This window comes from Candoia aspera, chromosome 1 (assembly GCF_035149785.1).
Source record: "Candoia aspera isolate rCanAsp1 chromosome 1, rCanAsp1.hap2, whole genome shotgun sequence".
Lineage (NCBI taxonomy): Eukaryota > Metazoa > Chordata > Lepidosauria > Squamata > Boidae > Candoia > Candoia aspera.
The window spans coordinates 80904198-80931303 of NC_086153.1; the positions used below are offsets into that span (position 1 = coordinate 80904198).

Sequence of the window (27106 nt, forward strand, 5' to 3'; positions counted from 1 at the left end):
ACACACAATAGGGAGTACATATGGAAAGGAATGTGCTGGTGGTGAGCTGCTTGGGAGGCAAACAAAAGCCTTCAGTGAGAAACTGATTAGGCTCCTGTCAGGGTCAGGCAGCAGTGCAAGCCTGAGGGTTCTAATCGACTAGTTAAGGTCACAGGGCTGAGCTTGTTAACTTGCAGTTACCATTTCTCAGAGATGCACTGTGCTGCAGAGAGAAGAGATTGTTTAGGCAATCTCTCTGCTCTGCGAGGGGGGAGGAGAAAAATGGGTCAGGCACAGGACAACACGTACTGACTGACTGTAATGGCAAACGTGACTGAGAGAGAGAGACGCTGCAAAGTAATGTGGACATTGGTGGCAAAGTTGTTTTTTCATCACCATCATAACTGCAGGCAGTCACTGTGCAAGGCAGTTGCTAAACGAGGACTACCTGTATAATTCTCCAGAAAACTAGTGGCAAAGAAAGCCCCTTTTCTGAGTAATGTAAAACTCTAAGGCAAAATTAATGCTTTGATTGGATGGTATAATATTTTGATTGTATTAGAGTACAACAGACAATTTTGATTTCTTTATAATATTGGCTTCATCTACCAACACAGTAGAAGCAGGGCACTGGATGCACTCCTTCAGCCAGCAACAAATCCATCTGACATGCTTCTTGCTCTCCAAGGTGCTACATCTGTAACATGCTTTTAGCTGCTATTCTGCTTCCCTCCAAACCCGGATGATTATCTCATTCAGAAAGCCAGTAATCAGGAGCATATTAGCTCAACTGAAGCATTAAGTAAGCATCCAGCATCCACCTCTGTGTAACCCAGGGGGTTGCTGTGAAGTTGGGCAGCTCAGTGAAGCTGGTGCAAAGTAGTAGGAATTAGCCATGAGAAGCAATGAAAAAACTTGAATCTAGAATCTGGGTGCTAGAATCTGGGGGCCCATGACTTATAAGTAGGAAACCGCATGCAAAGTGAAATGAGGGGAAATAAGGTAATTAAATCATAAGATGAAATAAGCAGCTTCTTGGGAGACAAAGGGGAGCCTGTAAGGAAATCAGTGTCACCCTCTAAGAGCTGAGGGGAAGAAACAAAACTTATATTAAAAGTGTTTGGTCATGGATGCAAAATCAAATGCATGCAGTTCTCTGGATGCTGCTTGCTGCAAGCCAGGTTTGGCTCAGAGAGAGAGACCAAGTCTGCAAGTAATAGCTAGGGGGAAAAACAACTGGCTATTTTAGCAAAGCAACCTGAAGAAATAAAAAAGGAAGTTTCAAAGTGAGGCACAAAGATTACCTGAGAGCAAGGAAGAAAAGAGATCATTGTTTAATACAGTGTTTCCCACCTTGGCAACTTCCAGGTCTGTGGACTTCAACTCCTAGAATTCCCATCAATGACCCTGCTGACTGTGGAACTCTGGGGGTTGAAGTCTACATACCTGGAAATGGCCAAGGGTGGGAAACACTGGTTTAATGCAATTAGTAAAACAGAGCTGTTCTCAACCTTTGGTTCTGAAAACAAGGGAAGTACAGGTCTGCTACCTGTTCATAACTAGAAGTGTCCTGAGTCTTGGAGAGGTGATGCCCCTTAGATTCCCCCGCAGCAAGTTGGGTGGAAGGGGATTTGGCAGAAATTAGAAAAGACACTCTTGAGGTAACAGGAAATTTCCCATCAAAGCGGTTTCCAGAACTCAGGACAAGCCACTGTGGGAAAAAGTGACTACCCAAAGAGCTATATTGATAACACATCAGCAATCAATACAGTAGGGATGGAGGAAATGGCCCATTTCTAATCATGTTCTTTTGCACATGTTCAAAGAAACTATCCACCTCTGAATTCAACTACTTAAATAATTAACACAACATTGTACTTAAGTGCATACTTAAATGGATTCTCTAACAGTATGTGTGGATGTGTCTGTTCAAAATACATTTAAAAAAACCACCTGATACTATTTTGCACTGAAAGTAAGTGTGAAATCCACCAAGTATCTTCATTCTGATCACCACATTAGCTTTGGTGGTGTGGATCAGGTCAGTTCCTATCAGAGTTCAGAAAACCTGAATCCCTCAAACTTCTATCATCATCATCATCATCATCTCCATCCATATTGTGCATAGTTCTGTCTATTATGAAGCAAATGTGCCATGACCCTCAAACCTCTTGGGTGGTTCCTCTTTATATCCATGCAGAAAGGCTGTTTGTGACCATCATTCTGCTAAAGTAGATTCTTGCAGCATTTCCTCCTGACTGCACTTGGTCAGGGCAATTAAAAAAGATTGGCAGATATTATCCACTTGCCATCTGGGCTGAAAGCTGTAACAAGGCAAGCGATTCCGGCCACCAGATTAGATGCTGCCCAGGGATAACGACGGCCCACACGCTCTATGGTGACGATGAGGATGAAGGCAGCTGGGAATTCAACAAGGGTGGCATACAAAAAATCCAGGTAAACATTTCCACCAGCGACTCCTATGTGCATAATAAGCCCTTGGTACATTATGGCACTTGTGAACCTAAGAAAAGAGGAGGAACTACACTTAATTATGGCTAGATTTATTGGCTAACAATTCTTCAAGGAATCAACACTCCAAATCTGACATGTCAGTCCCAGATTATATTACTAATATAAGCAAGCTGATGTGTGATCAAGTTTTGTTAGTAGAAGCCTATTTTTTGGTCTTCTGGCGGTTAGACTTCTAAAAAGAGTAACACAGGAAGCTATTTAAGAGTTCAGTTCTCCATGTGTATATTTATTTATTTATTATTTTTATAAATAACTCAAGGCAGCGAACATACCTCATACTCCTTCCTCCTCCTACTTTCCCCACAACAACAACCCTGTGAGGTGAGCTGGGCTGAGAGAGAGGGACTGGCCCAAGGTCACCCAGCCAGCTTTCATGCCTAAGGCGGGACTAAAACTCACAGCCTCCTGGTTTCTAGCCCAGCACCTTAACCACTAGACCAAACTGTATGTTCCTTGTCATGCATCCATGTTTCTTCTCTCCTTCTGGAATTTCCTGCCATAAACTGACGACTAGCAGCATCAATGGATTAAAAAAAGTAATTAGACAATAGGAGCTTGTTGGAAAACAGGCAATTCTTTTGCTATTAAATACTGCAACACCACAGCCTTAAGCCCTCCACAATTTGTATGGATGAGGAATGCACTACTCCCTTCTCCCCTTTAGCTCTTTTCCTTTACTTGTCTAGGGAGAAAAAAAATGAATGAACAAACACTAGAGAGGTCTGCAATATCTTCTCAGATATTCTACCATTTACGCTGAAGCCGTCATTTTAAAGCCCATCTAATCTGGGCTAGTGTTGGGTTTCCCCAGTCCTAAGCCAACATCTTCACCATGCTAGCTCTGAACACACTGTATGAGAGTTGGAAACTGAGTAGAGAATTGGGTTGTCTGCAGAAATCCAATATTCTTATATCCTGTTTGCCCTCTCCTCAATCTCCATGCACTCAGCAGGTAGATCTGAAAGGAAAGAATAATTATATTCACTAGTATGTGAGCACAGCTCTCCATGTGATCCTGCTGGACCCTGCTTTATTAGGATCCCAGATTACAGAGATAGCTGTACTTGCATCTGCATGAATGTGAGTATGAATCTCCCTTTGGGCTTGCTCAGTGCAACGAAGTTGAGAAGAGCAAGGGGTAGAATGGGCCAGTGTCAGCCTTGCAAGGTAGACAAGACAGGAAGCATGGCCAGATGAGCTATTTTTACTTTATTGTAAGGTTACATTAACAGAATCTTGAAAGTCTGAAAGTGTGAAAGTACGTTTCTCCCCCTGTCCCTTTACAGCTCAAGAAACTAGGGAGGGTCACTTCTGAGCTGCTTGCCTCACCCACATTCCTGCTGCCAGCTCAGTTGCCTTTTATCTGACCATTCCCTTGGCTGCATTTCTTCTCTCTGTCTCCCAAGGTCATTCCCACATACCATTACAGCCGGCAGGCACAAAAGGCATCCATTTGGTGTAGTGGTTGATTAAGGCATCAGGCTAGAAACTGGGAGACCATGAGTTCTAGTCCCACCTAAGGCATGAAGCCAGCTGGGTGACCTTGAGCCAGTCACTCTCTCTTAGCCCTAGGAAGGAGACAAGAGCAAACCACTTCTGAAATCTTGCCAAGAAAACTGCGGAGACTTGTCCAGGAGGGTTTGTGGACAGGAGTCAGTACTGACTTGAAGGCCCCAAAAAGAAAAGAAAAAAAGCATGACCATACTCAATCTCAAGCCTGAATGTGTTCAAGTCAAAACAATTCCAATGTATTCAGAAGCACTCACTATGACAAAAGGACTGTCTGAGGAGGGTTTAATATTATAGGAATGTGGACCCAATTTGTAATGGGCAAGGGAGCCTGAGCTTCATGCAAAATATGAACTCTAACCAAGGGTTTACCTGACCCTCAGTTCCATATAAAATTTTAACACATCAGGCTTGTGTATTTACCAATGGAGCCAGCATGGCTGGCATAGCTAAGGCAAGCAAGGCTTCAATGAAATGCTTAAAGTAAATGGACTCTTACCAGTTATACATCAAAATTAATGTGTATTTCCTGATCTGAGGTGTCCTCACAAGGTCCAGCAGTGAAGGGCTAAACTTTGTGTCTTCTACATGTTCTTCAAGGTTGATATTCTATTAGATAACAATTGCAAAATAAATAAAAAGGCAAAGGGCATAAATACATGCACATCGTTCAGGATAAACATTATGCTGAAAACAGAAATGGACTAAGAAATTTAAAGCATGAGATAAGAAAAAGTTAATCTAAAACAGTGAAAGAAAAAGTTAAAGCTAATTAACACCAAGACTAACATCTTCTCTCTCTCACTGAGGACTACATTCATTCCATTCAACCACATCTTTCTTGGACTTCCCCTGTCTCTCAATCCATTCACTCTTCCCAGGCAGTCTGCAGGGACTAACTATGACATCAGAATTGCAGGTGTGACCAGGCAATCAAAGCCCCTTTCTATCATGGATCACATGGATCACATGTGAAAAGAGTGGGGCTTCCACACCCACCATTTTGATGTCAATGACAGCCTCTGCCGATGCACCTGAATCGTCTTCATTTTTTTTTTGCAACTTAATCCTCTTTCATTTTTTCTGTATGACTAACCCTACTTCATTCAAACTGTTCACTCACTTTCCTACTCAATCTACATTTTACTGTAAACTGCCCAGAGACCCCCGACGGGAGGAGATGGGCAGGGACAAGATAGATAGATAGATAGATAGATAGATAGATAGATAGATAGATAGATAGATAGATAGATAGATAGATAGATGGATGGATGGATGGATGGATGGATGGATGGATGGATGGATGGATGGATGGATGGATGGATAGATAGATAGATAGATAGATAGATAAAATATTCATGACTTTTACATCACCCTTGACCCTATAGCTTTTTCTCTTACCATGCACACTTCTTAAGTATCCCATTATGAGAGCTTGTTTTCACATAGGTAAAAAGTCTTATAGCTTGTTTCCAAGACTCTCAGTAGATGCAAACACAAAGCCTCCTCCCTTTTACTCCAAAGAAAAGCCTGAGAAAATGAACTAGAATCTTGCTGCTTAGATTGCCTAAATATAGTTTTCCTATTGGAAAGTAGAGTACTTGCTGGAATTCTTATGTTGTAACCACACCCTGTTTCTAATGAATATTTACTAATCTGAGCTTTGAGAGACTTGTTCTTTGGATTAACCATTTCCATTCTGGATAACTATAAGAGAGGTTGATGCTCATTCCCACTATAGTCAACTTATTTTTATCTTTCACCCAACGTACTTTTATGTCTGTTCCATCAAATGACTGTCTCCCTTTTCTGTTGCCTAACGTTGTTCTATGCCTTTGCTTTTAATTTTGTATGCTGCTCAGAGAGGTCAAGAAGTTGGGCGCCTTTAGAAATTTATTTATTTATTTACATTTAACATTTATTTAAATGTACATACATTTATTTACAAATAAATTTATTTATTTATTTACATTTAACATTTATTTAAATGTACATACATTTATTTACAAATAAATTTATTTATTTATTTACATTTCAAATTTCATCACTGCCCATCTCACTGAAAGAGCTCTGCCAAACTCTCACTTCTGCATAACACAGTGGATGGAAGCAAGCTCTTGTATGCAGCTTTTTTGCATCTTTCAACATTCATTCCCCAGAACAGACGACATGACTTTCTACCAGCATTTGCATGTCTTGAAGTGTCTCCATTCATTTTTCCAGTTTTAGTAAACATTTTAACAAGATACATAAATTCATCTACTTGCTCTAGTTTTTGTCAATAATGTGCACATTGCAAACATTCAGTTCATTTTCCCTATCAGAGACAATCACTTTAGTTTCTGATACTTTAATTTTCAGATCCATTTACCTTGCTGCATATCCAAGATAATGATTCTGTGCTGTAGATCATCTGAGGTTTTAGCTAACAACACAGCATTGTTTGCATACAAAAATACATATCCATACATGTCCCCAACCAATACACCTCTAATGTCATCACAAGCATTCCTTATACCAGTGTTTCTCAAAGAGTGGTCCAAGGAGCTCTTTCAGGGGTCTGCAAAATCAACATTACTTGCCAGCCTATGTAGAAAAATAATTCATTGATTGATTGATTGATTGATTGATTGATTGATTGATTGATTGATTATGTGCCATCAAGTTGTTTTCGACTCCCAGGAACTAAGAAGATAGATTTGCTCCATGATGATTTATCTCTAACCTAGTATTTCAAGTCTCCCAATGAAAAATAGTACAATATTAAAATCCCATCAAACCATTATGAGAAGTGGTACCAGCAGCAAATGTGTCAATTTTATTTTTAAATACTGTACAATAAATGTTGATAAATATAACCCATCTAAACAAAAGCTTTTTTGGGATCCTCCATAATTTTTAAAAGTGGGAAGGGGTCCTAAAAGAAAAAAGTTTAAGAAACACTGCTTTATACAATTATCCATAAATATATTAAATAACCAAGGACACATTAAATAACCTTGCCTTATTCCTTGCTGAATATTGAACCATTCACTAAGCATTCAATTTAGTTGTACACATGCCTTATTTCCATCATATGCCACTCTTACCACATTCTGCAACCAACCATGAAGTTCATATTCACAAAAACATTCCATAATTTAAGCCTGTTTACTTTACTATATACTTTAAATAACCTATCAAGCAATAAACTCTCCTTCTCAGATTCATATACTTTTCAGTGAGCAAAAATCTGGTCTGTACATCTCCTGCTGGGCATGAAGTCACAGTGCAATTCCCAAAGTTGGCTCATTATCACTTTTCATACTCTTTCAATCAGTATTCTGCTAAATACCTTGCCTGGCATGCTTAATAGACGCATTCCCCCGTAGCTTTTGCATTCACTCCTGCCGCCTTTCTCTTTGCATTAAGGAAAGATAATGTCATTCCTCCAATTGTCAGGGACAGAAGTTGTCACCACATATATGTTAAACAAGTAGCACAACCACCTTATGGAAGCCATATCCATATTTTAGCATTTCCACAGTTATACCATCTACTCATGCAGCCTTAACATTTCTCAAAATTCTCACTGCACTTATTACTTCCTTTCCAACATATTTTGCTTAGATACTAACATTTATTTATAGCATTCATTTCAATTCTATTCTTCAACATACCACTATCATTCCCATACAAATCTCTAGAATATACTCATATGCCTTCACTTCAACTTCATCCCTAATCATTTCTAAACATTCAGTTTATTCTGCCAGAAGTTCCTTGTTTAGTCCTCTTCACTCACTCCCAAACCAATTTTAATTTCCATCAAAATTGCTCTGCATTTTCTTGGTCTCTTTTAATCTTAATCATTTCTTGTAATCTTTTATTACATTAGTTGTAACTATAGGTATATGTCCTTGCTTAATGACCACAATTGGGACCAGCAACTCTGTTGCTAAGCAATGCAGTTGTTAAGTGAAACATCACATGACCGTGCTGGACTTATGGTGTCACTTCCACTTCCATCGTTAAGGAAGTCACTGTGGGTTGCTAAGCAAGACATCCTATTTTAATTCTACATTTTCTAGGTTTCTGAAATTATGCCATGGCCCACACTGGGGTTCTTCCACTCTATCACAGAAAAAGCTCCCTTTAAAATTTTTGTTTAATATAACATTTGACCTGAAGAAGATTTCCTGATAATGATTTCATAACCCTTTGGTTGATGCTAATGAATATATTATTTCTCAGTAGATAATTTATTGATCCAATGCATCTGTAAGCATTTTATAAACAAGCCCACTTGTATTAAACCTTACTTCCTGGCTTTTTTAGCTCCAAACACAAACATTATCTGGGAAATTCACACTCTACAGACAAAATAGCTAGATGGCCTATTCATGTTCTATAATAAGATTTTATATTTTAGTCACTAGCAGCACTATGTGTGGATCTGAACTAACTTTTAATCACATATATTTTTGATCTATAAACCAGCTATAATCTATAAATCAGCTCTGACCCTCCTTCCTGTCTATGCACAAGCAACTCTGCGAATAATTCCTGTGCGAGTATGTCACACCGAAAAACACTACTAAAAGTCATTCTTCTTAAATTACAATAGATATGTGACATCTAAAAATTAGTTTCTGTTGCTTCTAACTATTCTCATACAATTTGATTGTGGTGGCGACAGTGGGGAATCCCTAAAGAATGGAACAGAATGGAAATGAACAATTCACTGACTCTCCCTCTCTCGGCAAGTAATTTTTATTGTAAGAAGATTTTATGTAGCTTTAAAAAACTACCGAAACATAAAAGAAAAAGTAGGAAAAGAAAGAAAATATAAAAGAGTAAAAGAAAAAGCAGAAGAGAACAAAAAAGAAAGAAAAAAGATACCTAAAGAGGCGATGTCTGATCTTCTTTACAGCAGTTACAAACATAGTAATTATTATCTCCACCCTCTCACTTCACTGACATTATCCCTCCACTGGATTATTTCTGCTTACCATGGTTAGGAGGAGGTAATATACAGTATGCCTATGAAATGTCCTATCATTCATGGTATATGCATCTTTCTGGCATCCTGCATTCTGCTCAGCTTTCTATCTTTCAGTTAAAGCCAGGGCAAGAAATCATGTGGCAAGTTCTGTCCTGGGACCTTTTCATATCAGGAGATATGGGCAGCTGCGGAAGGATGGAGAGAGGCATAGTGCAAATGTGTAGTACAGAACGCCTACCATCCATTTCTTTGCTCAAACCCACCACTGAAAGATTCAAATGTATCTGATGAGGCAGAGGTGGAAAAATACCAGCAGCAGGTTAGTGGACAGACAGTTGCACCATCCATATGACAACAGCCTGCTGAGGAATGATAAATAGGCACATGTGGTACTTAAGACTCACCTCAAAAATGGCAGGTAAGAGTTTCCCATTTTTTTTAGCAATTTTATCCACAAGTTTCATAGCTCGGGCTTTCTGTCCTTGAGTGATCAGCCATCTCGGTGATTCAGGGAGGCACCTAAAAAAGAACTGGAATCATCGGTCTGCTCCAAAAATGCTCATGGCGAAAAACAGACCGCCCCCTGCCCCCAGACATCTACCTTCTTCTGCATGAATTAATTAACAGAGTCTTGTTGCACTTTAAAGGCATAACCAATTTATTCTGGTGTAAACTGCTGTGTAATGCAAACAGCATTATTCCATAAAAGGAATATATCCATATCTATGGTTATAGGGGCAGGTTAGATCGCAATAACAGAATTAAGAAGGAAATGGAAATGTAGGAGAAGCAAGCAGTGCAGATTGCCTATTGTTCCTGGCCATTCATAAAACAACTGCTGGATGTAGCACATACATTACTGTATTATTGTAGCATGATAAGGGGTCTTGGTTTCTGTTTACCCCTTGAGAAATAGATGGCCATGACCACATGATCATGGTTTTGATCTTGACGCTTTTTACCTGCCCCATGGATGCCCCTCTTGGCCTCCACTCCTTTGCTCAAAGGTGGCTTTTTTGAAGACAGAGGCTGAGCATCCTATGGAGTTGGAGTGGCCCCTTTGGTGACAGCACCTATTGCCAGGCTCTGTCAGGTCACAGCAATAAAAATAAGCTTTGCAGGGAAGGTTATTGACACCAGACTGTCATCCTTTAAGGCAATCTTATAATAAACCCAACTCTAAACCTCTCCTTGGTCACTCTAGTCCTTGGAATATTTGGTGGCAGTGTTGTGTACACACACACACACACACACACACACACACACACACACCAGGGAGGATATATGTTCACTGAATTCTAGAAGAGCAACAAGCCTTATACAAGTAAGAAAACTTGCTTGCTGGGCATCTCTTTGCTCACTAACTTCAAAAAACAAAATGTTGAATCCACTTATGTATTCCCACTGTCTGATACAAAACACTGACTAGAAAGGAATGTGCCCCTTGATGGGAAGAATGAAGCCCAGAAAGAGTAACTCCCAAAGTGCAGCCCATTGATTGTATTCATACAACATACTTAATCAACAATTATCTGGATTAAAATAATTGCTTGAGTGTATATAATATAAAAAGGTAAAGGTTTCCCTTGACATTAAGTCCAGTCGTGTCCGACTCTAGGGGGCGGTGCTCATCTCCATTTCAAAGCCGAAGAGCCGGCGTTTGTCCATAGACACTTCCTCTGTGGTCATGTGGCCGGCATGACTAAATGGAACGCCGTTACCTGCCCACCGAAGCGGTACCTATTAATCTACTCACATTTGCATGTTTTCGAACTGCTAGGTTGGCAGGAGCTGGGACTAGCAACGGGAGCTCACCCCGTCACGCGGATTTGAACTGCCGACCTTCTGATCAGCAAGCTCAGCAGCTCAGCGGTTTAACCCACAGCGAAAGTATAATTCACACTAGCTGGGTTTGCATAATGAATGGGCCACAAATGAACCAACTATGATTTAGGATAGACGGTTGTGGAAAAACAGCCACTAAATGGAAACTATTCACTTATATGCAGAAGGGAAGAGGATGGGCTATGAGAATCAAGCTTACTCACTGATTAGAAAAGGGCAAGTTATGGGCCTCCTGATGTTGTTAAATTACAGCTCCCACAATTCCTCACTATTGCCATGGTGGACAGGGCTGCTGGATGTTGGAATCTAATGTCATCTGGAGATTCTCTACCCCTACCCTAACTGCACTAGACCCAGCCTTTCCTTGTTCCATAAGAGAATCTGTTCCTTAGATGTTACAGGCAAAAGACTGACTCTGAGCAAGAAGTTCTTACCAGTAATAGAGTAAGAGAAAGAACATTGGAAGAGTAACAGCAAGTTGAAGCCATCTCCAGCTGGGAATTGCATAAGCCAAAGCATTGAGGGCGAGGAGGCCACCACTATATGCTAGTTGATAGAGAATGGCCACAATCCTTCTGTAGCTTGGGCCAACAATTTCTGTAACTGGAAAATAAAATGAGGACTTTTCATATTAATTCTTAATTGAGAAATAGCTTATTCATAGGCTTGGATTAGGAAGAATGCTGGCAAGCAAAAGAAACAGTGGTGTTCATACTTGTTTCAAGCAATGAAAAACTCTAATATGGGAGGTTAATTCTGAAAGTGGATAGAAATGACATACAGTATACTGTTCCAAGACCTACAATCTCTTTGACTTGTCAGTGGCTTTCAATAACATTAATCATGACATCCTCCTGGACTGTTTCTCTGGGTCAGACTTAGGAGGCATAGCATTGTAATGGGATCACACTCTTTATAAGGGATGTCTCAGAAAATAGTGCTGGAGCTACTGTCTTATTGCGTGGTCTTTGGTTCATGAAGTGCCTCTGGATTCAATCATATGCAACATTTAGATGAACTGAGTCTAGGAAATCATCCAGAGATCTTGGCAGAAAAGCTAAGAAAGCAGCCTAAAAAGCATGTCAAAAATACAAATGAACCAATTCAGTTCATTAGGTTAAATCCACACAGTTGCAATAGGCGATGCATCAAAGGTACTTGTATTTTCTTTGAGCCTTTGTTCATCTGCAGCTAATTGCAGTATAAATATAACCCAGCTCTCCCTGTTTCACTTCATTGCACAACCTTCCCCATGTCTGTCAATCTATTGCTTTTGAACCCAGGTTTAGTGCTCTCCCAGATATCAACTGGTAGTTGGGCTCCTTTGTATATGGGTTTTGTGCACTTCTGGAATAGTGCTACATCTGTGTTCAGCTCTTTTTGAACCCTGGATTAGCATTTTTTGGACACGCTCATGCAAAACACTTGCAGAAAACAGAGCAAGTGTTGTCAAACTTTATCTCTTTTCATCCCCCTCCCCATCCTTTATTAAGAAGGGTGATTGGTGTATGTTCCTCCCTCAGATGATAGTGTTTGGTGGAAGGGGAAAGGAGGGAAACAAACCTGGGGGAATCTATCAATCCTTGCCCTAAATACAGTACGTCCTGTATACGTTCAGTATGGACAGCACCATCTTTTGGCATTGTGACTGCAGCAGGAGAGCAATTTCTTTGCTGGTAGAGTATCCTGCTGAGTCAAGACATGGTGGCTAGCACTAACTTGGTCACAAGGAGGAAGCCTTTAACTTTAATATGTCAATATGTACTACAGCAAAAGTAGCACAAATTAATAGGACTGCAACAGTTTATAAGCTGCTAATGTAAAATTATTTCTTAAAGCTTCAGAGACATCTTTTTCCTGAAATTATTAAGTGTATTCAAAACTTTGGTTTGAGTTTCAAGAATGGGTTTCATTTATTAAAGTTGAAATAGATTAGTACTAATTTAGGGGGAAAAGTGTCAAAGATTGAATCTCAGTTGGGTTCCACTGATGCATTAGATTTTGTCCTCTTGCAGAATACCAATCAGTGGGGAAGTGTCCAACTTACGCAAACTGTAACCTGCCATCCAGCTGCCCTTGCTGAACAGACCTTGGATGAAACGAAATATCACAGACCATAAGTAGTTTGGTGAGAAGGCCACAAGTATTCCAGAGATTGCAGTTATCAAGACAGCAATTAAAAGGCTTGTTTTCCGTCCAAATCTGCATTAAGAGATAGAAAAAGATACAAGGGAAGTCATATGCTGAAGTTCTACTTAAGCTGCTCTAGTGGTACTGCACTGAGTAGGAGATGGACCAGTAAGGTGCCTTCCAGCCCTATCATTCTATCACATTTGCACACATCATTACACAAACATTTAGCTATTTCCAGGTTCATCATTACTGCCTCAGTTCACACAACATCTAAACCTTAAATCCAGATTCAGATTTGCTCTGGTCATATAACATGCTCTGCCCAAATAAATTAACCATATTATGGCTTAAAATGATGGTCTAATTCATACAAGCTGCTAAAACAAAGACTGGATTCCTACAATACGCTGAATTTCCCAGCCTCATGTTGGATTAGTGTAGTATGCAGAGTGAACTACGTTTTGAGATTTTCTTGTACACCATGAATAAAAATAGTTGATGACAAAATAACAACAACAACTAGAACAATATATGCCACCCAACTACCAGCAACGCTGTGCTGTTAAATTTGGGGTACTATATTGAGAGGGACCTGGCTACATATATGTAGTCTGCTTTGCTGTCATCTAGTTTGAATCCAATGATCATGTAGCTAGTTCATAATTATAAATCTATGATAAACATGTGCCATTGAGGATATGAGGGAAATTGTTTGCATTATTGGCAAGTTCTTTAAAGAAAGAGGCATAAGGAATGTGTAAAAAACCCAGTCAAGATTTTAGAAGGGATTGAAGCTGAGGAACTTTTGCAGTTCTCCGTGTTAATCTAGATGTGCTCTTACAGAACACAAAGAAAGCTGGAAAAGGCAGAAGGAAGCCATACAAGATTCTTGGTTACCAGACATCTGGCAAAAGGAGGACAAGCCCTTCTTTTGTCCTCATGTCCTCTACCTGGCAGGCAACTCTATATTATCACTAGCATGTTCTTGGAAATAAAGATTTGTTGGAAAAATATTGCAATTGAAAAACCAGTATTTCTGATGCTGGAAAAGGTAATTTCATTTCATACACAGGTAGTCCTCACTTAACAACCATTTATTTAGTGATGGTTCGGACTTAAGACGGTACTGAAAAAGCCTACTTACGACCAGTCCTCATGCTTACAACCATTGCAGCGTCCCTGCAGTCATGGGATAACGATTTGGGTGCTTGGCAACCAGTTCACATTTATGACTGTCACAGTGTCCCATGGACACATGATCGCTATTTTTGACTTTCCCGGCTGGCTTCTGGCAAGCAAAATCAATTGGGAACAGTGTGACTTGCTTAACAATCACATGGTTTGCTTAACACCTATGGTGATTCACTTAATGATCACCACAAAAAAGGTTGTAAAATTGGGTCAGATTTGCTTAATGACCACTTCATTTAATGACCGCTTCATTTAACTTTCCTGCTATCCGTGACAAAAATTACAGCAAAACAATGGGGAAAAAATGTACCTAGGCCTACAGACAGTCCTCACTTAATGTCCCAATTGTGATCATTAAGTGAGGACTGCCTGTAGGCCTAAGTACATTTCTTCCCCATTGTTTTGCTGTAATTTTTGTCATGGATAGCAGGAAAGTTAAATAGTTAGTGTGTTCTCCTTCCCCCCCCCCCCATTTGTCCTCCTTTCCAGTTGTCTATGTCTTCCTTTGCCTGTTCAGATATCTGGTAAACCTAGCTGGACCACACTTCTAAAATTATTACTCTTACTACTTTTGTCATCAAAGGCCCTGTCCTGACAAGCAAGAACCACGCCAAGATGAGGAATAAGTCTCTAGTGTTTTATTACTGCTACAGTAGACAGAAAATCCTACCAAACTGAAGAAGCGGGAGAAAACCCATACAGATAAACCCCAAAAGTCAAGGCGGGTGTGTTCTGTGTCTCTTTGAATGACAGCTCAGATTCTCTCTGCTACGCATGCATTTTCCCCCCTGGATAGGGGACCCCTCCTGCTCACCATCAGTGCTCATGACAGGCCCCCACAGTTGAGGCAATGTCATCAAAATCATGCAGTATCACCATAATCTGGATTATATTTCATTTTCCGACACCATCTATGAAAAAATCACATTTCCATTTTTGATAGTGTGACTACAGGGGACTTGGGCAGTCACAATAAGGGAGGCTCAGGAGTAGCCTGCGGGTAATTGATCCCCTTCCCTTTGGGCTCCCATTTTATGTTTATTCTGATTTTTTCTCCTATCTTGCAGCAAGCAGCCCACCAGCTGACACCTCCAGCTGTTTTATGACATATATAATTCAAGATTACATTTTCCACCAAGGCATTGACTAAACCCAAAGCTGTTTAGTTCCTAAAAAGTTATCATGAGCCTTCCCGATAAGTTGGGAAGAGAGGGATACTGCAGATCACCCGTTAAACCAGTGGTTCATAACCTTTTTGGCACCAGGGACTGGTTTCGTGGAAGACAATTTTTCCACGGACCAGGGGTGGGGGGGATGGTTTTGGGATGATTCAAGTGCCTCCTCTTTTTCCGGACCTTGTATTCTTTTTTTTTTCATGCAGTTTGGAGACAGCAGCCAATGGGCTTGCTTTCTCTGACAGGAGGTGGAGCTCAGGTGGTAATGCGACCGGTGGGGAGTGGCTGTAAATACTCAGGCTGTAAATTTGCTCGCTCGCCCATTGCTCACCTCCTGCTGTGCAGCCTGGTTCCTAACAGGCCACGGACCGGTACCGGTCTGCAGCCCATGGGTTGGGGACCCCTGGGTTAAACAACCACTAAACTTTTAAGCAAGAAAGCATGTGGACAGAAAAGGCTATGACTGACAGATAATTCTTTCTCTCATCCCTGCCTCCAGCTCTGGCCAGTGGCTGGCAGATCAGCATTTCCTAAAGGAGTAGATTTCTTCTTCACCAATAACAAGCAGCCTGCAACATATAGTGTTTCATTAATACTAGTGAAGTTGGACACAAGATGGCAATGTTCACAGCAATATACACCACCAAAAATCCAATTTTCTATCATTCTATCATTTCTCATCATTCTGTGATGAGACATTTATATCTGCAATCTGATTTTATTTTATTTTATTTATTCACCAGGTTTAAGAACAGCAAAACTTTACAAAGCTTGGAAGAGAAGCTGAAAAATATTTAAGTAATCCTGATACCCATCAATATGTCAGATCAAACACAGGGACAGGGTGTATATATATGTATGTATGTATGTATGTAAGCATGCATGCATGAATGTATGTATGTATGTTCCTCTATCCATCAAGCATGTGTTCTGTTTTTCAAACCATTAAGCAATAGGTTCAAAGCAGGGATTAACAACTGAGGCTCAAGCAGTGTTTGGCATTAGGAGAGAGAAGTCTTGCCTTAATCCCAAATCAAAATACAGTAGACTTTCAGTTAACCCGCACCCATGGGGATTGGTAGACGCCGGATAAATGTCGTTTCTGGTTGCTTGGGAGTTACTATTAAACCCTAACACCCACTAGATGGCAGCAGAGAGATACAGATTTTTTTGCTGGTTGCTTGAGAGTGAGTTTTTTCTTTCTGATTGCTTGAGAGTGCCAGTTCAATTTTTGCGCCGGTTGTTTGAGAATGTGGGTTGCTTGAGTTCCGGTTAACTGAGAGTCTACTGTATATGTCAAAACAATGTTAACTGCATTTTTCACAAGTTTAGTAAAACAAATAACACAAGGATAGGCAATATTTGAGGGATCAGGGGCCAAACCTCAGCCCCTCAATCTTCGAGAGATGCAGGTGAGCATCACCATAAGAAGCAAAACAAAATACTTTGGCCTTTTTGTTTGTTTTTCTTTGGGCTTTTAAGAGTGGGAATGGAAATAATTCACTCCTAAATCATTACCCACAAATGGTTAAAAGCTGAAAGACAATTTAGCCCCCCCCCCTTTTTTTTTTAAGAGTTGGGACTAGAATGGGAGCAGTTTGTCACCTTAATTGCAATTCACAATTCTCACTTTATGGGGGGGGGGGACACCAAAAAACAAAAATTGTGACATTGACATTCTACCATGTTGTTGCCTACATTCAGTACTCATAAGGGCCATGGGTCAGTTATTCCTGATCTAGCAAAACTTTTGCCACAGATAGGAATACAGTGAGAAAGAAATATGCTGTGCCCTTTCTATTATGTTTCGTTGTCAGCTACAGATAAAAATAATATTTTCTTCTTACTTTTCCATGCTTTGCCAAACATTGCTTATCTTGAAAGGAAATAGCATGATGGCTTGTATATATGTACATGTATTTTAAAAAGTTGGATGAAAAATTGATTATTAGGGTAAGACTTTGAATAAGTGAGGAATTCTGTAAAGCTTTTTAAAAGAACACTAGAGGGATGGTGCAGTTTTGGGAGGAAATGTGAGGCAGGAATGGGAACATTTTTAGCTGCTTAGGGCTAGGAATGGTTGAATCCCTGTTGCTTTCAGCTAAACAAACAAATCCCATTGAGAGTCATGCACTGGAAAACAACGTAATATTCAACAGCTAAGCACAATGGAAAGAAAACATAAATAGAGCTTTATTCTATTTATCCTCTCTCCTCTCCTCTCCTCTCCTCTCCTCTCCCAGAGGAAAGCATCTTTCTACCACTGGGCTCTTTAACAAGCTTTAAACAAACTTTAAGAAACTTAACAAGGAAGAAGTCACACAGCAATAGTACCTGCAGGTATATAGAGTAGTAGAGTAGGGTCTTCGCAAGCCAGGTCTTTGCAAGGTGGCTGGGGAATTCTGGGAGTTGATTTCCAAACATCTTAAAGCTGCCAAGGTTGAGAAACACTGCAATCTAGATGCACCATTTTTGGAGCCTTTCCATTTTTCAGCATTCTCGCAGCTTTTATGATTTTTCATAAAGTTTTTCTTGGACAGAAATATTTCCAGCATTTGTTTCAACTCTATTGTTTGACACACCACTATCATTGACATATTACTATCACTCCGGCACCAATCTCTAAAGTACTCCTTCCAGTATTGCCTCACTTCAGTTGCATCCTAAGAAATTTCTTCACTTTTATTTTCAATCCCATCCACTCTAGTGGAAGCAGTTAGTCCTCTTCACCCACTTCCAGAACAATTTTTCATTTCCAACAATACCTGCTTTCCATTATTCATACTTAGTTTCAGCAAAATTGAATTATGTTGGTTGTTGAGAAGGTCCTTTTTCAGTCTGCACCTACCTGTCTGTTATGTAGCCAATGAATACAGATCCAATCAGAAATCCAGCATTCACAGCTGACTGAAACACATCTAGTTTCCAGGAATCTCCACACACCAAGTTAAACTGAGGAGACAAAACCAGAGATAAATTATAGAGTTCTAATCATTAAAATACATTTACATTCTGTTCACAGAGAAATCTACAATGAAAAGAGAAATGAAGCAAAACCAAAATAAATCAGATGTGTTCCCACAACCCCTCCTAGCAACTGCTCTGCTCCAAATTTAGGAAAATAACTTCTCCAAAATGTTGTTAGTTTGGTTGTATACTACTCAATTATTGTTGAACAGGGCATATCTTTAGTTTTCCACCAGCATTCAAGCAGTTGGGGAAGACAAAGGAAGACATTATTTGCCAAAATGTATGTATCTATTTCTTTTCTTATTTCATTTGTGTTCTGCCAGAAATATATGACTCATGGTAGTCTGGGAAATTTCACTCTACAAAGAGAACACTGTAGACCTCGGGAAGGCCTCGCTTGGTCAGCAGCTGCCAAGCCAGGTGCGCCTCATCAACAGAGGGAAGAAGAAGATGGCGAAGGTCAGCTGGGGTGGCAGAGTGAGGACAGCTAAAAGGGCAGAGATGGGGGGAGATAGGTGGGTGGAGGGAGAAGAGAAGGCAAGCGTGGCAGGGCAGGAGAAGCATGAGGTCCTTGCCTAATGACGGCATGGTCCTGGCTTAACAACTGCACCCGGGACTACCAGCACTGCTGTCGCTAAGCAGTATGGTCACATCATGTTCCGCATAATGACACATCACTTAGTGACAGAAATTCTGGTTCCAGTTAGGGTCATTAAGTGAGGATTACTTGTATTTTAAAAGAAAAAGGTCAGACTTAACCAAAATCAAACAGTTGCAAGTTGAGTCTGTTTTGTTATTCATTCCAAGAACAAATGCTGTAAGGAGAATGAGAAATAGAAAATCTGACTATCTGTGACAAATTCAAAAACCCTAAGAAAAGAGAAAGCTATTTGAGAGTAAAGACCTAGAGCTACAGAAATTATAACGATGTTGCCACAGGGACCATGGGCCATTTGTATGTACTCGCTTAGTATAATGAGATTTCTACCATTATAAATTAACACAAAGTTCTTTTTTCCTTGACTATATCATTGGATGGGACCATAGAGGTCATGTGGCCCTTTCCCGGCTCAGTGCAGGATCTACTGCAGCATGTCTGACATATGACCACTCCAGCATCTGTACGAAGACCTCCAGCAAAGAAGAACTCACACCATCAAGTGACTCGTACAGTCAGGACATTCACTCTGAACTCCTTTCTTGTCTTTTAAGAGTTAGTTCCTCATACGGATTGGTTTCCAGGCCTCTCATCATCTTAGTCACCTTCCTTTGAGTTTGCTCCAATTTGTCAGTCCTTACTGAACTGTGACACAATTCCCAAAATAGGGTCTTACCAGGCAGAGTAGAGTGAAACTACAGATAGTCCTCGATTACTGACCATTCATTCAGCGACTGTTCAAAGTTACGGAGGTGCTGAACAAATGGTACTTACACCCAGTCCCCGAAGTTACAGCCATTGCAGCCCCACAGTCACGTGATCAAAATCCAGGTGCTTGGCAGCTCCCCCACACTTCAACTCCCCCCACATGCCTGCCTCCCTGGTGACAGATGGCTGAGAATGCTGAAGGCCCCAGGCCTCAACTTCAGCCCCAGTGCTGCTCCCAACACCAAGGAGTGCCACTGTGCAGGGCGGCCAAAAGGGCAGAGATGGGAGGGAGATATGCAGGTGGGGGGAGCTGAACAGGAGGCAGAGGAGGCAGTTCCTTACCTTACCAAGGCTCAGGGCTGGGAGGGACCAAGCTAAGAGTGGCTTGGATCAGGGTAGGTCCTCACCTAACGACTGGTATGATTCAGTTATCGGTGGCAACGGGGACTGCCGAGATTGCTGTCACTAAGCAATGAGGTCACATGACATCATGCTTTATGACTGCATCACTTAGCAATGGAAATTCCAGTCCCAATTACCACTGTAACTCTAGGACTACCTGTGTTACTTTTGGTGATCTAGACTTCATGCACCTGTTAATGCATCCCAAGGTAGCATTTGCCCTTTTAGCAGTTGCACCTTCCTGCTGGCTTATGTTTAACTTGTGGTTCACAAGGACATCCAGTGTGGAGGAACACACTCTAGATTGGTAGGTCAGGTCAGAAAACAGACCCCACAAGAAATACTAGAACTCTACTGGTTAAGGCTATAATAACAAAATCTTGAAAGCCAGACAATGTTTTCATTTCCCTCCTTCTTCTACCGAAGACAGTTGGGGGGGGGGGGGAGAAAGAGGCTATTTTCAATTTCTTTCTCACACTTCCTTTTTTTCTCCTCCTGAGCTCATGTTTTGCTAAAGGTTGTCACATTCCTTCTCCAAAGTCATCCCTGTGCTCCTCTACACCCAGATCTATTTCATATGTACTAATAAGCATTCATTCACATTTTTTGGGTACAGTGATTCAACCAACTGTGAGTCCATCTTACAGGGAGAAGAGGAGGCAGAATTGTTCCAGACGCCATGATGAGAAAGTGGGGTTAAATTACTGTTCTACTGTGGACCAGACTGTCTCCTGAGGAGGTGAAACCCTCCTTCACTAGAGGCCTTTAAAAACAGCTGGATGACCAACCCTTGCATTTTGTGAAACATATTTGAATGGAATCAGCTGAACTCAGCATCGGTGTTACACTTATCAGCAGCAAATGAGAAAGCAGCTCTCAAGGCTTCACTAAAACTTGCGGCAAGGGGGAAGGCAGCCCATGGGCTGCCTACTCATCTGGTATAGTGATTTGTATTTGAATTCTAGTGCAGTATGCCTTCTGTGGGGAAATGATAATAATAATAACAACAACAATAATTTATTAAACTTGTATGCCACCTGACTCGCAACCACTCTGCATGTCTCACAACAATCAAACAAAGAACTTACAATAAAATAGCAAAAGTAAAGAAAAAAAAAGATGGCAAGTGCAATGAGGTGAGGGGGTCTCACTCTCCCTGGCCAAAGGTCTGGGTGAAGAGTCAGGTCTTCACAACTCTTCTAAATAACAGCAGAATGGGGGCCGTCCACACCTCAGGGGGAATCTTGTTCCAGAGGGCTGGCACTGCTACAGAGAAGGTGCACTTCTGGGGCCTTGAGAGATGACATTGTTTAATTGAAGGAACCTGGAGTGTGCGAACCCTGCAGGGTTGAATCAGCCAGTCCCTCAAGTAACCAGGCCCTATGACATGTAGGGATTTATAGGTAACAATCAGCACCTTGAATCACACCCTGAAGCAAACTGGCAACTAGTGCTGCTTGCGAAGCAGGGATGTTACATGGGCATACCAAGGCATGCCCGTTACTGTTCATGCTGCCACATTCTGGACCAGTTGAACCTTCCATGTGGTCTTCAAGGGGCAGGTCCATGTATAAAGCATTGCAGTAGTCAAGCTGCAAGATGACTAGGGCATGAGTGACTGTCTGAAGCCCTCCCTCCCCCAGTCTAGGAAAGGGCGCAACTGGCGGACCAGATGGAGTTGTGCAAAGGCATCTGCTCATGATAAAACACTGCTGCAATCTTTTACTTGTGGACTATGGTAATGCAGATTTACTATAATGTATCTAGTCATGAAGCCCTGTAGGATAATACTAGTACTCATCATACATTTTTAAAAATCACTTACCCCTAAACACAAAGAAGCAGGCCCATTACACATCTCTCCATGGGCACCATATACTGGTTTAATTCATTCACACAATTCTCAAGCATAGATACACTGTTGGAATCCTGGTTTGTACATGCCTCATTAGGAAGACAGCTTGCTTGTTGAGTACAACAGACTCTATCATGTGTTTTCATATGGAGGGAGTCATCTGGGGTGTAAAGGTGTTGGGCTAGAAACCAGGAGACTGTGAGTTGTAGGCCTCTCTTAGGCATGAAAGCCACTTGGGTGAGTTTGGGCCAGTCCCTCTCGCTCAGCCCAACCTCACCCAGCTAGTTGTTGGGGGAAAATAGAAGTTGAATTGATCAAAATTAAAGGCATGATAAAAATCAGCTAGATGGATGGATAGAGAGAAAAGAGAGAGAGAGAGAGAGAGAGAGAGAGAGAGAGAGAGAGAGAGAATGAACATTATCTTAATCAAGGATGTTTAGGCACCAGTAACCAAATTTCCTATATCAGTAGTTTCCCAGTTCTAACTGGAGCAGTCCATACCTATCTGGAGAACTCTAGGTTTGGAACACCTGTTTTATAGTTTATCACTCTTCTCCAGTGAGAAGCACTGCAGTGTTAGAGAGTTGCTGTGAATATTTTCTGGCAAGTACAGTTTGGACTGAGAGCCAGTCTGGTGTAGTAGATAAGGCATCAGGCTAGAAACCAGGAGACTGTGAGTTCTAGTCCTGCCTTAGGCACAAAGCCAGCTGGGTGACCTTGGGCCAATCACTCCCTCTCAGCCTTAGGAAGCAGGCAGGGGCAAGCAACTTCCAAAATCTTGCCAAGAAAACTGTAGGGATTAGTCCAGGCAGTCGCCAGGAGTCAAGAATAACTCGAAACACACAGAGACACAGAAATCAGTTTAGAGTATACTTTAAAGTATTTACAAATCCTAACCCCTAAGCATGCATATCCCAGAATTTTCTGCATCAGTCATGGGAGAAATGCATTTATCTTCTTGCTGGATAAATCCAAGTGAAAATAATGACATGGCAGACATTTTTAAAGCAGAATTTTATAATTATTATATCTGAAACAACTGCAAGACCTTACCTCACTCGCAATGGACTGGATTGAAGCATCATAAAGCCAGCCGTCTTGGCAGGTAGTCACTAGGAGGCTCCTGTTTTCCAGACTGGCAAAGCCTTCCAGGGGATTTGTACAGCTCAGTCCACTTTCATTCCAGTTGACATCGTATCTCATGCATTGAGGGGTGAACGTATCCTCTTTGGTTGCTCCCTTCGGAACTGTGTGATTCAGTTCCTCTTCAAGAGTCCAGCCACACCGGCTGCTCAATTCAGCAACTCCCGGACTCCGACAACGGTGCTCTGGTATAAACCCTATGAAAACAACTCCTACATAGACTGGGGCGAAGGCAGCTGAGAGGAAGCAAATGAAAAAAAAGACCCTTTTCTGGAAGAAGTCAAATTCCCCAATGTGTTCCAAAAGATCGTCAAAGTCTGGCATTTTGGACGAAAGCTGAGTCAATTGCAATCCAGTATTTAATCCTACTGAGGGCAGAGATGCTTAAACAGCAGGGTATTTGGTCAAAAGACAAAGAGTTAATTTATGAATGATTAAGCCATCCATTGCAACTTTATAGATGTTTCACCAGAGGGGAAGATCAACCCAGCAAGCTTCAAATACCTTTAGTGTCAAACAAGCCACGCTTATTAGCAGACAGCCAGATCCGCTGATAAACTTCTACAGCGTATTCCAGAACTCACGATTTCTCTGACTTGTTGTGGGTGACAAATCCAACAGGAACCAAGTGAACCATGTGAATTATTCAAGAATGCAAATATAAATGTGAAGCTTAGTAGTGTAATCAACACACTTCTTGTTGAGAGTAAAGTCTCTCTCTCTCTCCTACTTCCCCAGCATATTTGTCTAGTCTTGGACACTGGGTGTACTCTTGTATAATCATGTACTCTGCATTCCATAGTACATTTCTTCCAATGCTGTCCCTAATTCACCATGTAATGCATGTTCTAGGAAAATGCCATCATGCAATAGGCTGGCAATCTGGAGAGGAGGTACAGGGATTCTGTTACAATCTGACTTTCAGAGCTATTCGGCAGAGCCATTGGCCACCTGTTAATACCCTCGAAGAGATTAGGGCAGTTTTGAAGTCTGAATACTACTTCCATTTTTATTTTTTTAAACCCAAACAAACATACACAAATACATAAACCCACATACACACTGTGCAATATGTACATTGTATGTTTGTGTGTGTGTGTGTGTATACATACACATACACATACAAATGCACGTAAACATACACTTCTTTTGTTCTCAAAAACAAAAATCCAAGTAAAAGGGCTGAACCTACTGCTCAGATATGATCATCTGCTATCCATGTTGAAGTATGGTTCTATTAGAATACATTGCAATGTTATACGTACAAACCTCAGACAGATCACATGTAGCACGTTTATCTCTTATCGGAACTGCTGTGTAAAATTTATGTATATACAGTATACACATCTGTGAGGAGCGGTTTTATATATATAACTTGTGATTGTATTGCTTCCCCCCCCCTTTTTCCTTTCACTATTCTTGTCTCTTTATTTTATTTTATTAAATAAAGGCAAAAGAAATGATCAGATATTATTTAGTCATAATAAAAAATTAAGTCTATCCAAACCTTTACATTCTTACATTCACAATTTCTATCATTAGATGTAGGAAGAGAGATTTTTTAAAAACAGACTTGGTTAGTCAAATATATCTTGAATCAGTGAGAAAACTGGCAACCTTTTGCTTCTTTTGGGAAAAAAGAAACAAGGTTAGGGGAAAGAAAAAGAGAAAGAAAGATTTCGGATCTGCTGTTAGATACATACCTGTTTGAGCAGCTTTTGATGTTTGATGATACCAATTCCTTCCTTAAAGTATAGGTGTTGCTTTATTTTCTTCTTCTTCCGCTCAGTTTATGGGATATTTCTGCAACTAAACTGGAGCAATAATTTGAGTTGCCTCTGTTAGAAAATGCCCTGTCTTTTAGATTTAAATCTATTTACTTCTCAACCAAGTTCAACTGTTGGGCTGAGTTGGGAAGAATTTCAGTATCAGTGTTACAAAGTGAACTGGCCTGCTTGTCCAGGTGTGTGGGGATGTGTGCTTACGTGCAAGAGAAGAGAGAAAGAGGGACTTTTTTAGTGATGTGGAAGGCTCATCAAGCAGCAGAGATTCCTACTGGTTAAGGCGGGTGGAAGATATATATTTTTGCCAGTTCCACAGACTCCACAGCAGGTACTCCCATGCTGTGTCAGAGAGTCTGTCATAACCTTGTAGTACATTTGCAAGAAAGCCTCAGAGAGAAAGAAAAAGTAAATTGGAAAATCATCTTCCTCCCAGTCTGCAGGTAGGAAAATTTCATGATTGTCATTGTTGTTGCTGTCTTTTGGACACACTCAATTCTGACAATGTCCTTCCTAAAATTCAGTTCCAGAATTAGATGCCATATTTTAGATGTTGCCTGACCAACACAAAATAGACAGGAGCAATTACATATCTTGATTTTGACCATGTGCTTCTGATGCTGCAGCTTAGAACTGCATCTTTTTTCAAACAGCAATATCACACTTGACTCATATTCAGCTTGCAAGTCACCAAAACACCTAGAACCATTATTCATGTACTGCTGTCCATTATGCTCTTCCCCACTTGTGCCTTTGATTTTTCCTTCAAACATGCATTTGTCCCTGTTGAAATTCATCCTGCTGGTTTCTGGCCATTGTTTGAGCTTGTCAAGGTCCTCCTGACATTGCCCTCTAAGTTGTTTGCCATGCTATTTTTCTGTCATCTGCAAATTTGATAATCATATTTTCTAACCCTCATCCAAATAATTTATGAATATGCTGAGCAGCTCAGAGCCTAGAATGGAACTCTGTGGTATGCCATTCAATTCTTCCTTCCAGACTGATGTTGAGCCACTGAAGTACTCCTGGTGTGATTGTTCAACCAGTTTTCAAGCTATCTAATGGTAGCAGTTTAGAGCCACTTTGGTGTGGTGGTTAAGGTACCAGGCTAGAAACCAGGAGACTGTGAGTTCTAGTCCTGCCTTCAGCACAAAGCCAGCTGGGTGACTGTGAGCCAGTCACTCTCTCTCAGCCCTAGGAAGGAGGCAAGGGCAAAACACTTCTGAAATCTTGCAAAGAAAAGTGTAAGAATTAGTCCAGGCAGTTGCCAGGAGTCACCACTGACTCTAAGGCACACACACACACAATGGTAGCATAGCCCAGTCCACATTTTACTATCTTATGGAAGATAGTAAATTTCATGGAAAATTTGGCAAATGCACTATGTCCACCATGTTCTCTTAGTCAGCGGAACTGGAACTGGTCAATCCGTTGGCAAGGAGATCAGGTTATTTGGCATGAAATGTTTAGTTGGATTCTAAACCACAGATATTCATTAAAGGTCATAGACCCAATTTCAAGTACCTTCTATTCTAAGAATTGGGTTTAAAAAATAGATAACTACTAAAAGATGCAAAGTTGTAAAACATAGATGTAAACTGAAGACCAGTGAATAACTAGCAGATTGGTTCCTATAACCATCAGATTCACAGGTGATCAGTGTTATCTTTCATTTGGCATGGTTTCTTTTGCTACCTAGCCGTATCCACAACTTGAGATTGCTGCCCTGCAGTCTATGCTTCGGATGGCTGTCTATTAGTTTTGTTCCCAACACTCATGCCTATTGCTTCCCCATATCTGAAGCTATACATTATTAGATAATTTTACATCAGGGTGAACTTATGACCTTCTAGATGTTACTGCCTCCAACTTTTCTTTAATTTTTCCCCTCCTTTGCAGTAAAAATAAAAAAGATGGAACAAACAATAGTAAGATATGAAAGGGTTATATGTGGACATTGACATCATCTAGATCCCCCATAAAATTTTGTAAGGAATCATTATTGCACAAAAAAACCCTCCACACTAGTAATTTATAGCATCACTCATCACCCAACAATGATGATTATGAGTTACGATTCTAATTCATAATAGAACCACAGAATGTAACTATTAGATGGGACTTTAGGGATCTAAAGAAATGCAGGAATTCACTACTGTATAACCACAGTGACAATTGAGTGACCCCATAAGTATGAGTGCAGGGACGTTCTACACTAGCAAATGTTTTACCTTATGG

At 40.7% G+C, this 27106-nt stretch overlaps 1 protein-coding gene across 1 annotated transcript in view; it reads right to left on the reverse strand.

Moving 5' to 3' along the window:
* Positions 1-23411, reverse strand: part of LOC134500511 (solute carrier family 22 member 2-like) — a 28297-nt gene extending 4886 nt beyond the window's left edge. Inside the window, exons 1-7 of the mRNA XM_063307847.1 lie at positions 22998-23411; positions 18200-18303; positions 12900-13054; positions 11287-11455; positions 9412-9526; positions 4523-4632; positions 2289-2503 (exon numbers count right to left, since the gene is read on the reverse strand). Coding sequence (XP_063163917.1) covers positions 2289-2503; positions 4523-4632; positions 9412-9526; positions 11287-11455; positions 12900-13054; positions 18200-18303; positions 22998-23411 — 1282 coding nt within the window. The remainder of the gene's footprint in view (positions 1-2288; positions 2504-4522; positions 4633-9411; positions 9527-11286; positions 11456-12899; positions 13055-18199; positions 18304-22997) is intronic.
* Positions 23412-27106: the final 3695 nt, after the last annotated feature.